This window comes from Phyllobates terribilis, unplaced genomic scaffold (assembly GCF_046119375.1).
Source record: "Phyllobates terribilis strain yellow unplaced genomic scaffold, ASM4611937v1 Scaffold_3__8_contigs__length_932513732, whole genome shotgun sequence".
NCBI classification, from domain to species: domain Eukaryota; kingdom Metazoa; phylum Chordata; class Amphibia; order Anura; family Dendrobatidae; genus Phyllobates; species Phyllobates terribilis.
Genome location: NW_027362763.1, coordinates 105,861,226 through 105,878,022, shown reverse-complemented (window position 1 = coordinate 105,878,022; position 16,797 = coordinate 105,861,226). Strand labels below are relative to the sequence as shown.

The window sequence follows — 16,797 nt, the reverse complement described above, 5'->3', positions numbered from 1 at the left end:
GGTACCGCTGCTGAATTGCCGGCCGGCTTTTTTAAAGAGACGGTGCACGAAAACACTATTATATTTTTTAATAAATCCTTTACACTAAATGACAAGTACAGTAAGCAACACTGTCACAGTACTTCATATATATGTGACTGACATGTTTCTATCTATCTAATCTATGTGTGATGCTCTATTCTTTCTGTTATAAATTGTCGGGTACCGCTGCTGAATTGCCGGCCGGCTTTTTTAAAGAGACGGTGCACGAAAACACTATTATATTTTTTAATAAATCCTTTACACTAAATGACAAGTACAGTAAGCAACACTGTCACAGTACTTCATATATATGTGACTGACATGTTTCTATCTATCTAATCTATGTGTGATGCTCTATTCCTTCATGTCTAAATTGTCGGGTACCGGTGTATGCCGCTGCTGAATTGCCGGCTGGCTTTTTTAAAGAAAGCGTCTTCTGAGCAGTTTGTCAGCTTTTGGACACCTTTGAAGGTGTTTTCTATGTGTTCCTATGTGTTTTTGTTTGCCTGCCATTGGTTTGAACGGTGTTCGACGGTGTTCTAAGGTGTTCGACGAACAGTTCGACGAACAGTTCCTCGAACATCCCGGTGTTCGACGAACCGAACCGAACCTGAACACTACGGGGGTGGCTCAACACTACTACTAATGTGATTAAGTCTTGGAGTCCGAAGTGCTATGATAAATGTTGTAATGGTCGCATTGCGGCTGTGAAAAAAGGTGAATTACCTGTACCTATTCAAGATTTTTGGAGGGTTTTTTCGGAGGAGGAGTCGCAAGTTTTACCTCCTCATAGGGATTATGATTGCGCCATTGAGTTTGTTCCAGGTGCTACTCTTCCCAAAAGTCACTTGTTTAATCTTACTATCCCTGAAAGAAAGGCCTTGGAGGAGTACATAGAGACTAGCCTGGCTGCTGGTCACATTAGACCTTCTAAGTCGCCTGTGGCAGTCGGATTCTTCTTTGTTAAAAAAAGGACCGCGGTTTACGTCCATGTCTGGATTTTTGTGAAATTAAAATGATTACCGTACGCAATTCCTACCCATTGCCGTTAATTCCTGACTTGTTTAACAAATTAGTGGGGGCCAAGTGGTTCTCAAAAATTGATCTCCGAGCGGCATACAATTTGTTAAGTGTGAAGGAGGGTGATGAATGGAAAACTGCTTTTAACACTCCGGTAGGTCATTTTGAGAATCTGGTGATGCCCTTCGGTCTTACCAATGCACCTGCATTTTTTCAGAACCTTATTAATGACATCCTGAGACCTTTGATTGGTAAGAATGTGGTTGTGTATTTAGATGACATTTTGATTTATTCACCAGATTTAGAGTCCCATTGGCAGAGTGTACGTGAAGTTTTGCAGTTATTGAGTGATAATTCACTCTTTGCTAAGCTGGAGAAATGTGAGTTCGCTGTGCAGAAAATTCATTTTTTGGGCTACATGGTCTCCAGCGAGGGCTTTGAGATGGACCCTGTGAAGGTTCAGGCTGTGCAGGAATGGCCCAGGCCTATTGGTTTGAAATCTATACAGAGGTTTTTGGGTTTTGCCAATTATTACAGGAAAATCATTAAGAATTTTTCTGTAACTGTTAAACCTCTAACCGATCTCACCAGGAAAGGTGCGAATCCGACCCAGTGGACTACTGAAGCCATTGAAGCGTTTGAGTATCTCAAAGAGAGGTTCAGTTCTGCCCCTATCCTTGTACAGCCTGATGAGACCAAACCTTTTTTGGTCGAGGTCGATGCTTCATCGGTGGGGGTCGGAGCAGTTTTGTCTCAGGAGAACAAGTGTGGAGTACATCCTTGTGCCTTCTTTTCGAAAAAAAATTCAGAAACCGAACTGAATTATGACATTGGAAATCGGGAGTTGCTGGCTATTAAACTTGCGTTTGAACACTGGCGTCATTTTTTGGAAGGCGCTAGATTTCCTATTCAGGTTTTCACAGATCATATGAATTTGATCTATCTGGATGCTGCCAAGCGCTTGAATGCCCGTCAAGCTAGGTGGGCACTTTTTTTACTCGGTTTCATTTTTCTGTTACCTATATCCCTGGTACTAAGAATGTTAAAGCCGATGCTTTATCTCTCAGCTTCTCTCCTATGGTCGGTACCGAGGAGGAGGAGAGCATTTTGCAGAAAGGAATTGTGGTGGCGGCATTGGACTCCGATTTGGAGAATGGGATTCTGAATGCTCAAGATGATGCTCCATCTAACACTCCCCATGGGAGGTTGTTAGTGCCTAGAGCCTTTAGGAGAGATTTGTTTGTGGAGTGTCATGAGTCTCGGTTGGCAGGTCATCCAGGAGTTTCGGAGACTAAGAGACTTATCAGTCGCAGTTTTTGGTGGCCTGGATGGCAGAAGGAAGTCATCAAGTGGGTGCATCAATGTACTGTGTGTGCTAGGTCAAAGGCTTCACATACTCCTGCTGCGGGGTTGCTTTGCCCTCTGGAGCTTCCTAGTGCGCCTTGGACGCATCTCTCTATGGATTTTATTACTGATCTTCCTGTGTCTGAGGGTTTCACTGTCATCTGGGTGGTCGTAGACCGTTTTAGTAAGATGTGTCATTTGGTTCCATTCCTTAAGTTGCCCTGCGCCAAGACACTCGCTAAGGCATTTGTTAAGGAGATTGTCAAGCTCCATGGCGTTCCCACGGATATTGTTTCTGATAGAGGACCTCAGTTTGTGGCTCGCTTTTGGCGTGATTTTTGTGACAGGTTGGGAGTTCATTTGTCATTTTCGTCTGGTTATCATCCCGAGTCTAATGGACAGACTGAAAGAAAGAACCAGGATGTTTAACAGTTTTTGCATTGTTTTGTGGCGGACAATCAAGAGCTGTGGTCTGAGTTTCTGCCTCTCGCAGAATTTGCCCTTAACAATCATACATCCTCCTCTGCTGGGTGTTCTCCTTTCTTTTGTTGCACTGGGAGACATCAGTCTTTTGGTTCGTTCTTCAAATTGGGGTCGGCGGTGCCGGAGGAGGAGAATTTTTCCGGTGATTTGGAGAGAGTTGGACTAATGTACGTTGTAACCTGCAAGAGGCTAACAAGAAGTCCAAGAAGTATTTTGACAGGAAATGTAAAGAGGTTTTGTTTACTGTGGGTGACATTGTTTGGTTGTCCTCAAAGAACTTGCGGTTGAGGATTCCCTCTAAAAAACTGGGTCCTAAGTTTGTGGGTCCATTTAAAGTGCTTCTGGTTGTTAACCCATCTGCTGTCAGGTTGGATGTGCCTACTTCCTGGAATATTAATTCTGTGTTTCATGTTTCCTTGTTGAAAAAGGCTGACGTTTCTAATAGGGACGCCACTGTCACAGTTCCTCCTGTGGTGGAATTCAAGATGGCATAGAGGGATATTACAGTATCTTGTCTCCTGGAAGGGTTTCGGTCCCGAAGACAACTCCTGGGTAAGGACGGATGATGTCTCTGCTCCTAGGCTTGTCAAAGCTTTCCACAGGAGGTTTCCTGATAGGCCTGGGCCTGGAGGATCCGGAGGCTCCTCATAGAAGAGGGGGTACTGTTAGAACCCTCCTGTTAGTTTTTGCTATCTTGTGTTTTGCGGTCACGTGACCAGCTGCCTATATATTTCCAGCTCCGCCCTTCTGACTTTGCTGGACTTCAGGGTTTTTTGCCTGTCTCTCTAGCCAGGTGCTTTGGTGCCTATCTCTGTCTAGTTTGCTTGGTCCTCTGGGACCTCTAGTTCTTTTTGTCCGTTTGTCTTTTTGCTCTGCAACAACTTCTGTTAGGAGGTGTCCCATTTTTGTCCCAGTCCTTAGTTCTTTTAGGGACCCCTCCCTTTATTCTATAGGTCGCCATTCAGACTAGCCGAGGACGAAGGCGGGTCTGTTCACAAGGAACAGGCTGCCCGCTACATCATAGGGATTCAGCTTAGTCTTCCTGTAAGGACAGCTTTTCCCATTTTTTCCTTAGTTTATGTTGCAGATCATAACAGTCACCAGACCAAAGCCCTATGAACATCTTCCTACCTGCCAGCATCCCCCATTCGTACAGTGGCATGTAAAGGTTTGGGCACCCCTGGTCAAAATTACTGTTATTGTGAACAGTTAAGCAAGATGAAGATTAAATTCTCTCTAAAAGGTCTAAAATTAAAGATGACAAATTTCCTTTTGCCTATTTTAGGAATAAAAATATATATTTTTTCTTCGCTTACATTTTAAAATTTACAAAAAGGAAAATGAGTCTATACAAAAGTTAGGGCACTCTGCGTTGGTAGTAAATAGTTGCACCCCGTTTTGCAAATATCGCAGCTTGTAAATGCTTTTTGCAGCCAGCAAAGAGTCTTTCAATTCTTGTTTGAGGTATTTTCATCCATTCTTACTTGGAACTTTCTTCCAGTCCTTTGAGATTCCTGGATCGTCTTGCATGTACTGCTATTTTGAGGTCTAGCCACAGATTTTCAATGATGTTCAGATCAGGGGACTATGAGGGCCATTGTAAAACCTTCAGCTTGCGCCTTTTGAGGTAGTCTATTGTGAATTTTGACGTGTGTTTAGGATCATTATCCATTTGTAGAAGCCATCCTCTTTCCAACTTCAGCTTTTTTTACAGATGGTGTTATGTTTGCATCAAGAATCCGCCTCCATGCTTAATGGATGGCGAGATGTTCTTTTCCTGAAATACGGTGCCCTTTTTTTAATTTGCCTTTCTAGCAATTCTACAAGCAGCTTTCAATGACATTTTGCTTGGTCTTCAAGACCTTATCTTGAAGTCCACTGTCTAGACATTATCTTGACCTCCACTGCTCCTGTTAACTGTCATTTCTTAATTACATTTCATAGTGAGGAAAGGGCAAATTGAAAATGCTTTGCTATCTTCTTGTAGCTTTCTTCTGCTTTGTGGGCCTCCACCATTTTCAGAGTGCTATGCAGCTTCTTAGAAGAACCCATGGCTGCTGTTTTTTGGCACAAAGTTAGAGGAGACTGGGTTTTTGTAAAGCTGGGAAACTTGCATCATCTGGCCTTTTCTAGTGAGGATAGTGAACAAGCCATAACTCTAACCGGCTAATTAAGGTCTGAAACCTTGGTCAAAGTCATCTTAGTGCACAAATCTCCAAGGGTGCCCAAAATTTTTCCCCATTTTCCTTTTAAATTTTAAAATATAAAAGATGAAAATATATATATATATATATATATATATATATATATATTTATTTATTTATTTATTTTTGCCTAAAATACAATGGAAATGTGTCAGCTTTACCTTTAGACCTTTTAGAGATCATTTCATCTTCAACTTGCTTAACTATTCACAATAACAGTAATTTTAATCAGGGGTGTCCACACTTTTACATGCCACTGTATATAACTTGGAGCTACGTCATCGTTGCAGCATTACATAGGCATGATGCCACACTTTGCCAAAAAATAAGAATAGGCACAGGGGATACCAGCAGGTAGGAGAAGGTTCGAAGGGCTCTGGTCTAATGAATAAAGACTACCGACATGGCCGCTGGACCAGAGTCCTATGGATCTTTTTGCTCTTCTCTAGTAATAATGAGTCCCTTTCATGTAATCTAAAGTAGAGGATAGTAATCATTACTATTATGGGAGCCCCTTGCCTGTTGGACTCCGACACATATCCCCAGGTAGCAATTTTCAAGGGTAATATGGACGCATTTTAGGGTGCAGTTCTTGAATCCACTGAATGAAATGAATTTCAGACCTTGGAGAATGGATTAAATTATAGGGTTAGGACTAGTGATGAGCGAGTATGTTTTGTTATCCCTTTTGACGAGTATACTCGGGCGAGCACCGAGTATTTATAGCGTGCTCGGGCTTTAAGTTTTTGTCGCTCCGTGAAAATGATTTGCGACTGTTTGACAGATTTAATACATGTGAGGAATGCTGGAAAAACAGGCATTCCTCACATGTGTGGCGCCCCTGAGGGTTCAGTCGCCACAGAGGTACTGCACCTCACCCAGAGGTGTGGTGTCTCCTTCTCTCAGGTAAGGAGGGAGTGCTGCTCGGAACCCCAACACCCACATTCAACACTACACTACTCCAGGCCGGCTGGAAGGGCAATATGCATTATGTACCTGCTGAGCCCTGACCCTGGCTGGAGTGGGGGGAACCAAAGGTAGGGGGAACCAGTAGTGGGTGTGGGTGGAGGATGTAGAGTAGGGGAGCACCATTGTAGGAGGTATTTAAAAGGGAAGCCGTCTTAGGGTGGCAGTTCAGTAAGTGAGTGAGCAGAAGGAGGGGAGCAGAGTCTCGTTAGGAGCTCTGCTCCACAAGTGGGGCCTACTGATAGAGGCCCAGGAGGGGAGCAGAGGAGAAAGTCTCCAATCTACAGAAGGGATCCTAGGGGATACGGTGCGTGCAGGACAGCCCCCGTACGCCCCGAATCTGCCCGGTGTCAGAGGGATCAGGCCGCAAGAAGGGGACCGGCCCCTGGACCAGCCGTGTTACTCCAGGTCTCGGCTGGAAAAACCGGAGGCTTCTGCACCTCCATGGTGCAGTCGCCACAGTCTCATTCTAGTCACCGTGAGGGTCAAGCAGGTACGGGAACTTCAGGTTGCCCAGAGGGACATCAGAGCACCCAAGCGGGACTGAGTGTGGGAAGCGAAGGGCAGGAGGGAGAAGACCCAGCGTGAGAAGTCGGTCTAGTAAGGAACATAAAGAAAGCGGGGTTCCGTCAAGCACTCCTGACACATCTGAGGAAGAGCTGTGCGACGTGGAGGCGGACACCCATACAGTGTACCTGAGAACCTTGAATAAGAACTGTGAGTAAAACTCGGCTGACTGCACTCCCCTGCCTCCGTTAGTTATTTCAAGCTGCGCCATCCCTCCTGCACCACAAGTCCCAGCATCACCACCCACCATCAAACTCTACACTCCCCTGAGGCCCGCTCCACCTGTGGGGAGCTGTTCCATCCTAGCTGTCTATCAACTGCCTCAGAGGTCTGCAGCAGCGCTGGTACAAATTACCAGAAACCACAAGTGGCGTCACGATCAAACTACAAATCCCATATAAACTATCCCCTTTTTGTTGACCGCTCTGGGCCACGGACCGGGCCAGCCACTGTGACATATTCCCCCCCAGTATCCATAGGCCCGGACACAGAGTACCCCACTGCCCTGGGGTCGCGTCACATGTATTAAATCCATCAAAGAGTCACAAATCATGCTCACGGAGCGACGAAAACATAAAGCCCGAGCACGCTATAAATACTCGGTGCTCGGCCGAGCATACTCGGCGAAAGTGTTAACAAAACATACTCGCTCATCACTAGTTAGGCCTCCTAGGAGTCTTAGCGACATGGATCCTAAATTGCAGCTGCCCTACAACCCTCTGAAATGGACATTATAATATCATTTTCACACAAAAAAAATTCTGCATGCTTTGTGTAAAAGTACACACCTAAAATTTACCACCGGCATCGTAGTACCAAATTTGTGAAAACCGGGACTGTATTCTACTGTGCGGAAAGGTTTGTCTCCAGGATGAGCCTCAGGGATTCCATTTCGAGGATCGAAAACTGGAAAGTGATAAAGAAAGAAATAGTGTTGAAATGTATATTTTTTAAAAAATGTGAAAAACAGATGTTGTTGCCCTTAGCAACCAATAGAAGTGGGGGTTCTAATAAGTCACTGTTGTCAGTTTTTCTATTAGACAGCTTTGGTAAAAATAAGAAAAATCTGACTAAGAGAAAAACTCTGTTGATCATAGCAACCAATCAGAGCTCAGCTATTATTTAGTAAACGGCTCTGATAAAATGAAAGCTGCGCTGTGATTGGTTGCTAGGGGAAAGAAAAATAGGTCTCTTTTTTGAGACGTTCAATAAATCTGCCCCATTTTCATTTATATCACAGAAATCAGAGAGGTGGTCAGAAAACGTTCCCAGTATCTTGCAGAGAAAATCTGTCTATCTGTCTATAGTAGCTACATAGTGGTAGAGTGGTCACTGACATGTTACTGAATAAAAGAGCAACTCTTTTCTAAGAAGGAAAGGATATAGCAGGAACAAGGCAGAAAATGGAAAAAGGAGTTGTGGAGCGTTAGAAAATCATGGCTACTTTTAGAAAAAACAGCTCTACACCTGTCCACAGACTGTAGGTGTTATTGCATCTTATCTCTATTCATCTTCATAGAGTTGCAATACCACAGATAAGCCATGGACAGGTGTGGTGCTGTAACTGAAAGAAAGAAGCCATGATTTTCTCATTCTATGCAAAAGTCTAAAGGGGAAAAGTGAGATGGAAAAAAGAAAGGCATGGGAGTTGCTGCTAAACCCAGGGGCGTGGTGGTCATTTCTGGAGTGGAGCAATCAGAGAAAATCCCCACCAAATAAGGGTTACAGCAGCTGTGCTGCACAGATATTAAATGGCTCGAGGGCCAAGTAGAAAAGAGATTTTGACAAGAGGAAGTCATTAAAATGGGATTAGTCCTCATGACAGTATATGTGTTGGTGGTATGTGGTTCATGTACTTGGTAAACCTGCCATGTCCACTCCATCCACTCCCCCACGTGCCGAGACTCATTCCAAACAGTGCTGGCACCAGCTGTGTGAACCCTTTCAATGCCTCTCCCAATTGTGACAGCTTTTTTTTTTAATGGCCTTTGGCTCGATCTCAAGCCATGGCGACTTGACGGATGCACAATCTGTAGAAATCTCAATCTTGTACAAGCCTAGATAGGTCCACCAGAGTCTTCTCCGCTTTTATCTTGATAGTATCAAGCCATTGGTTTGCTGGTCTTCCTCTCCGCCTTGTTCCTTCTATTCTTCCAACCATGATGTCCTTCTCCAGTGATTTCTCTCTTTGTATGATGTGTCCAAAGTAGGCAAGTCATAGTGTGGCGCCCACGGGATGGGGACTACTCGGCGCCCGGGCCTTAATGCCTGGTCTTGGGGGATGTCGCGGTGGTCGGCTCCCGGGCCCGTACCCTGCGGTCTCTCTTTAAAAGGGGGAAATTGAAATGTGAAAGTTCGTGATGCCACCTGTGGTGTCTGGTAAGGATCACCAACGCTGCGGCAGTCCACTGAGGCCGGTGCTACGGCAGCTTTGATGGTGTAGCTCCCCACAGGTGGAGTTAGGCCTCAGGGCAGCGATGTTTGACGAGGTGCATGATATGGCGGTGACCCAGCCAGGTCCCAGGAAGAACATTGGACACACACACACGGTTTGCTTCTGTACCTTTTACTGGTGGGAATACAGGTACCGTCCGGAGCACTGTAGGGTGAGGGGTGCACTGCAGGACTGTCCCCAGTGAGCAGGTGTAGGGCCTCCTGTCACTTTGCCGCTTAGTGTTAGTCTCTGGCCTGCCTGGAGCTAGGCCTAACTTAGTTTCTGTTCTGCACCGGCTGATCCTGTGGTAGGGCCTTCTGTTGGAGTACACACTCCCTGGTATATGGGGCCTCGGTAACTCCTGACCCTGGTATAGCAGTCAGCGTTTGGTATTCCTGGGACCTGTAGTTCGCCAGGGGTTCTGGTTGTCTTCTGCTGGGTATAAAGAATCCCTGCAGACTCGGACACCGTGTCCGGGATATGGCTTCTGGGGTGAGCTGGTAAGGCTCCTCTGCCCCCAGTGCTACTCACTCCTCTAGCCTTCAGCCTACTAGGGCCCTCACTAGGCTATATACACTGGCAGTTAGGTGGCTGCCTCTTCTGCTGTTCTCTGAGCGTCAGCAACGCTCCTAGCTCACTAACCTGAGCTGCTTGAGTCTGACTGAGCTCCACTGCAGACTGACCTGTTACTCTGTGTCTCACTCTGCAGGAACTGGCTGTGGACTCCAGACTGTTCTGTCTCCACTCTCTTCCTGAGGAGAACTCACTCACAGACTCTCTCCTTCTGTGTCTGAGCAGAAACTGCTGAATCACTGTCTGGGCTGCCTAGCTCCACCATCCCTATTTATATCCCTATCAGGCTCCCTCTGGTGGTCTGAGGTGGAAGGTGGAGGTGTGTGTATGCTCTGAGGGCCTCTTGTGGAGAAAACCTGAAATGCACCCCTCCAGGATCTGTGACTCCTTGCACAGCAGGGCGTCACAATAGCTTGGTGATCCCTGCTTTGAGTGATATGTCTGGCTTGATTTGTTCCCAAATTTTTTTTTTTTTGCCATCCATGACATTGATCACATCCTTCTCCAGCACAACATTTCAAAGGTGTTGTTTCTTCTTCAGTCTTCTTTTTTTATCGTACAGGTTTCACATCCGTATATTACCACAGAAAAGACCAAACTATGTACGAGCCGTGTGTTTGTTGCCAGTGAAATATTCCTCGATTTGAAGACCTTGTCCAGTAACTTCATTGTGGATTTACACATAGCTATTCCTTTACAATTTCCAGATTCCAAACAAAACAATGGAAGTTCACATGACTCACCTTTTCCCAGAAATAGAAATGGTGCGACTCAATTCGGCTTCTACTTTAATTACCAGGCCAGGGACGCAATGTCATTGTTGCGGCTTGAAGCACATGTGACTTTGCATCAGTGTCGGCTAATCAAAAGAAGAGCCACAGATGCCATTACTTAAGAAGTGTTTCTCAGGCTCCTCTCCATTATCCAAAGATTACTGATGTGGCCGATGGACGTAGGCACGTGAACTGATTTGCACCAATTCTACCCAGAATATAAATACATACTGTATCAAAAATAAAAATCACATTTTTGTATGTGTAATTCTGCGAATTAGTAAAATATTTAAATATTTATCCTATACAGAGAATATCTAAAACAAAAAAACAAAAAATATCAAAATGGCAGAATTTAATTGAGAACAGAAAGTCTTATGGACCCCAACGTGGTACTAATAATCTTTTTTTTAATAATCTTTTTTATTTTTATATAGCGCTAACATATTCCGCAGCGCTTTACATACATTATCGTCGCTGTCCCCATCGGGGCTCACAATCTAGATTCCCTATCAGTATGTCTTTGGAGTGTAGAAGGAAACCGGAGAACCCGGAGGAAACCCACGCAAATGTGGCGCCCCTGAGGGTTCAGTCTCCACAGAGGTACTACAATTAGTGGTGTCTCACTCTCTGGTAAGGAAAGGGTACAGCCCGGGACCCCAACACCCGCATCCAACACTAGACTGCTCCAGGCCGGCTGGAAGGGCAAGATGCACTGTGTTTTGCTGAGTCCTGTCCCTGGCTGGAGTGGGGGGGAACAAAAGAGAGGGGGAACCCGTAGTGTGTGTGGGTGAAGGACGCAGAACAGGGGAGCACTTTTAAAGGAGGTATATATAAAGGGAAGCCATCTTAGGGTGGCAGTGCAGTGCAGTCCAGTGCAGTGCAGGGCAGTGCAGTGCAGTGCAGTGAGCAGTGAGGGAGAGTATGCAGTAAGCAAGAGAGGAGCAGAGTCTCTTCAGGAGCTCTGCTCCAGGTTGCGCCTAGTGAATGAGGCCCAGGAGAGGAGTGAAGAGTAGGGGAGCAGAGGAGGAAGGCTTCGGTAACTGAAGGGGTCCCAGGGGTACGGAAGGAGCAGGAAGCCACCCGTACGCTCTAATCTGTCAAGTGTCAGAGAGAACAGGCCGCAAGAAGGGAACCAGTCCCTGGGCTAGTCGTGTCACTACAGGTCTCGGCTAGGAAACCGGAGGCTTCTGACTTTTATGGTGCAGTTGCCATACTCGCATCTGAGTAGCCAAGAAGGGCAGCCGTGTAGGATCAGGGAACTCCAGATGTCCCTGAGGGATCCGAGGACTCCATTTTGGGACTCAGTTTGTGAGGCGCAGGGCAGGAGGGAGAGACCCAGCGCGGAAAGTCGGCCGAGGAAAGGAACATATGGAAAGGGGGTCCCGATAAGTGCTCTTGAATTGCCGGAGGGACTTCTGAACCCCTGCTTGGTGAACGCAGCGCGACGCGGGAAGCGATAACCTGTACAGTGTACCTGTGGAACCTAAAAAGAACTGTGAGTAAAATCGGACGACTGCACTCCACTGTCTCTGTCGGTTATTGCCACTGCGCTATCATCCCTCCTACGTTACAAGTCCCTGCATCCCTTCTATCAACCCTGCCCTGGGGGCCCGCTCCGCCTGTGGGGAGCAGAAACATCCCAGCTGCCATCCCATCACCCCCCGGAGGTCTGCAGCAGTGCTGGTACCTATTACAAGAAACCACAGGTGGCGTCACGAGACAAACTATTAACAAAAACACTAAAACCCCCTTTTAAAGAGTGACCCAGAGGACAGGCCCGGGAGCCGATCGCCGTGACATCCCAAGGAGGTAAAGGCCCGGGTACTGAGTTATCCCCCCATATATCCCCCTGGGGTGAGAAACAAACACGGGGAGAACATACAAACTCCTTGCAGATGTTGTCCTTGGTGGGATTTGAACCCAGGACCCAAGGGCTGCAAGGCTGCAGTGCTAACCACTGCGCCACCGTGCCGCCCCACTAATAAAATTGCAGCTCATTCTGCAAAAAAATAAGACCTCATTGAACTCTATGTACCAAAAAATAAAGGTTATGACTCTCAAAAGGCAAGAGTAGAAAAAAAATCCAGGCCCCGCCAACTCCTGGAGCTAGCCTTAGCTCCAGTGAAAGCTACATTGTGTGATTTCAGGTTTTAAATTAACTTATACAAATTTTCTACAGTGTGAGAATTTTTTTATTTTACATTTTATTTGCTTCCACTAAACTGTACTTTATTGCAGATTTTTTATGTGAAGTTCTGCACCAAAAATCTGCAATGTTCATGTTGCATGTTATCTTAAGTTTAAAGACAATGGCTACAATTCATCCAGCAGTTTTAGGTAATTTTCTGCAGTTGTACAAAACTTTTTGCAACTATTGTCATTTTTAAGCCAGTCCAGGTCAGCTCTGCCAAGTTTCTCAAAATTAGATACAGCTCAGACTGGACACCTTGTGGCCAAGCCTATTAGTCAAGTTCATCAACAGGAGCATAAATGATGACAGAAATGTATTTATGTATGTGGTCTTATAAATAATATACACATATATTTCTTAATTTGTGCCAATATAACTCAGGTTTCAATCTGTCCCAATTTGCACATATGACCCGTCAAACAACGCCCAATCAGGTTCTATTTACCCTGCAGTTGCCATTGGAAGTATCTTGTAGATCCACCTGGTCGATCATGTGCAGTGCACTCTACACTCCCCTCCAGCAGAGCTTTCCTCTTGGTTGTTTCTGGAAGTGAGACTGCAAATAGAGTAGGGCTGTATATAGAAGGCTGAAATGAGGGACATACCGCAGGATGGGGCTGTATATAGGGGGCTGAAATCAGAGATACACTTTAGGATGGGGCTATATATGAAATGGGTTGAAAGGAGAGATTTACTGCATGACATGGCTGTGGTCTGAAATGTTTGATATACAGCCGGATTGGGGCTTTATATAGATGAGAGGATTTATATACTGCAGGATGGGGCTTTCTATAAAGGAGAGGAGTGATATACTACAGGATGGGGCTGCTGTACATAGAGAGGCTGAAAGTAGTTGAGCTGCTGCTAAAAGATTAGTATTGTTAAACTACAAATACTTCTCTGTTGATGCATATGGCGGAAGATAATCATCTGCCATATACAGCTACAGAGCAGCATTCTCTGTTTCATATCACTGATCTGTCAGCAGCAGGCATCAACTAAATATGCACACTCAGTGTTGAAGAAGGAGTGCAGGTTGAACTGGGAGATCCAAGTAGCAGACTGTTCGAAATTAACTGCACTCACACGAAGAAATATTTTGGATTAATGCTCGTTTATAAAACTCAATAGTTCACAAAAGTGCTCGGTAAAGGAACAAAAAAGTGACAGGTAGTGTTAGATGCTTTGATGCTTCAACCCATCCCCGGTCTTTTACAAAATGTCGCTGTGTCTTGGACTGTGGTGGAATAAGTGAACATCGCTGCATGCTCTCCTGTACACCAATGCTGGAGTGCATGCAGCACACATCGCCTATTCCTCTATAGTCAAGGACAAAGTAACATTTTGAAAAAGACCCAGGACGGGTCGAAACGTCAAAGCATCTAGCAATACCTGTCACTTTTTTGTCCCTTTATCCAGCACTATGGTGAACTATTGTGTTTAATAAACCAGCATTAATCTGAAATATTACTTCATCTGAGTGTGATTGATTTCGAACATTCAGCAGCAGGCAACAAACACAGCTCAGGTAGCCCAGCCTAGTTATTACAAGCTCTGTTGTGGAGAAGTACAACAGAGTTGAGCTACGCTATAAACCAGCTAACAATAATGTAAAACCACACAGGTAGCTATACCATTGTAGATAGCAGATTAGTTCAGAAAGGGTTCTCTACAGGAGTAGAAAGAGCGTGGAAGCATAAGGTGAATTCTACTTTTATATTAGCTTGATAGCTCCATCACTCTAAGTTACCTTGTTCAGAGAACACAGAAGAGGAGAGGGGAAAGGGTATGCAGCACTGAGCAGAAGTAGGGTGCTAATGGTAAATGTAGTTTTAGAAGATAATAATACTAAGAATTCAGGGGCAGATAGAGATGAAAAAGTTACAAAAGTACAATAAAGAAACTTTATGTTTGGCTTGTCTATATAGTAAAAATGTTTTTATTTACTATTCTTTGTGAAAAATAATGAACTTTTGGGAATGATTAGCCTTTTATTATTTGGTGATCATTTGTACCTGGCCATGTATTTAGCTTCCCATGCTGACTATTAAAATCAATAGCCTGACAAAACAGCTTATTGACTATCCACAAGATAAGAAGCAAATTGCTGATCTCTGTGATAAAACCATTGATCCCCGATTAAGGCTCTAGAGTTTCAATGTCAATCTATCTATGGTCACACATCTGTACTCTCACTCTATTCATTGTCTCTGACAATCCCACACACAATGATGAAAGGGGGGTGTGCATGTGTGGTAGAGGACATGTTCTGGCTCATAGTCTGTAAGGGATACCCCTCTATGACATCCAAAATCCCATTCAGCCACATGTTGGCCATCACTCATTATGTTACGCCCCTCTTGCTTGGTGTTACATAAGGCTGAAGGTCCAGCCATTTGGGGAGAAGATAGGACCTGCTGCGAAATATAAGGCCAAAGTGATATAAATGGTACCTAACAGGAGGGGACACAATTTTGTATTGAGGCCCAGAAGCTACAAGCTCAGCCTAAGATAATTGTATCATATAATGTATCACTAAATTTGCTGACTTGTTCACTTCTCTCCTGTAGAGTAATCCTCTTCTTTTCAACATTTTTATGTTTGAAGTGTTTATTTGTCTGTTGCTGTTTTTCTCTCTCTTTTTTTTTGCTGGCTCATTCAATTTTTCAGTTATAAAAAGAAGCCTGAAATATTCATTACTGGAAGAAAAGCACACAGAGGCTTGAAGAAAGGTTATCAGATTTTTTTTTACTGTGTGAAATAGCCTCTTAAAAGTATGGCCATAATTTACAAACTCTTAAGCACAGGCTCCCTCTTTTGGATGATTAATGGAACTACTTCTCCTCTAGTAAATATGGTTCTGGGAAATTACTTTAAAAATGGACATTTGGAGAAAGCAATAAAAAACAAACAGAAAGCAATAATAGTAATCACATTTAGTTAAAATTGTAAAGGAATAATATTTTGTAAAGAAGTAAACAGCAAAATAATCACTTTCTGACCTAGATAGAAAGATAGAAAGATTTTAAAATAAATAATCGTAATCATATAAAATAAATGTAAATAACCATTTAATATAAAAAAAAATATTTAAAATAAATAATCATAATAATCATGGATAGGGGTTGTCTCATTATTCAGCACTAAGGCCCTCTTAAAGTTCCTTACATAAATAAAACTAACCTTTCTTTCTTCTTCCAGTCCTCATTAGTAGTGTGAGATCATTGGAGCCCACCTGGCTGCTCTTGTGAACTCCACCTATGATGCATCTCTTTCCAACATGGTAAGCAGTGGGATATCCAAAGTTTGGATAAAAACTCCATTCAGTTCCACCTTCCAGGCAGCTTTCTGCAACAAATGTCAATGACATTTCATAGATTGCATTTTGTTTTGTTCTAGGCTTAAATAGTCATTGTGTCAACAAACCTAGCACAAATCAATAGTAAAAGCAAATATAAAAAACTTTTTAATATATCTATTCTGCTTTTTTCTCCACTTATGAGCCACTTCATCCACTCTAAAAAAAAACCTGTTCAAATCCATCATGATCAAAGCAAGACCGACTTCCAGCACACTGAGGTGTCTGTTACTCTATAGAGATGAGTGAAGAAGGAGAAGAGAGGAGCACAGTGAGAAAACAAGAAGAGGCAGACAAGACAGGATCATGAAGAGTTTAGTCTGTGATTTAGTTTATTCCAGACTGAGTTCACAGCCGTACAGCTCAGTACTGTGGTACAATTTCCTCCATACTGCTGCTACTTTTGGGCATGTGCTAAACAGAGAAGCAAGGGATCCCTCATGTCTGTGTGTGCTGTGTATGGGAGACATAATACCAGCGAGTCTCTGCCCACCAGCTCAAAGAGAACTGAAAATTAGAGCCCAAAATGCAAGATACAAGTCACATAATGGCCATAAGTAATGTAATTTCTTATGTACACACATATGACAGTTGATTTTGGGAAAAAAAAACCCAGGGTAGAAAAAAAAACATCTCTTGTAGTGTGGTCACACATTTAACTAGGGGAGTAATGATCGCTGTCTCGTAGGGTGCGATTGTGACCGGGCCCATGAGGGAGGAGGCTCACTGACATCAGTGCATAATTCAGCTGGATGTGCATTCAAGGATGCACATTCAGCTGAGGTGTATTGTGGTGCAGAGGCTCACCAACTCTCTACACCGCAATACACGCAGCTGGCCAAGCAGAGGCCCGGGAGCTG

General features: G+C 44.2%; 1 protein-coding gene across 1 annotated transcript in view; it reads right to left on the bottom strand.

The window, feature by feature from the left end:
* SPATS1 (spermatogenesis associated serine rich 1) overlaps positions 1-16,797 on the bottom strand; it is a 144,051-nt gene that overhangs the window by 41,140 nt on the left and 86,114 nt on the right. Inside the window, exons 4-5 of the mRNA XM_073672962.1 lie at positions 15,763-15,927; positions 7,394-7,511 (exon numbers count right to left, since the gene is read on the bottom strand). Of these exons, the coding sequence (XP_073529063.1) occupies positions 7,394-7,511; positions 15,763-15,927 (283 nt within the window). The remainder of the gene's footprint in view (positions 1-7,393; positions 7,512-15,762; positions 15,928-16,797) is intronic.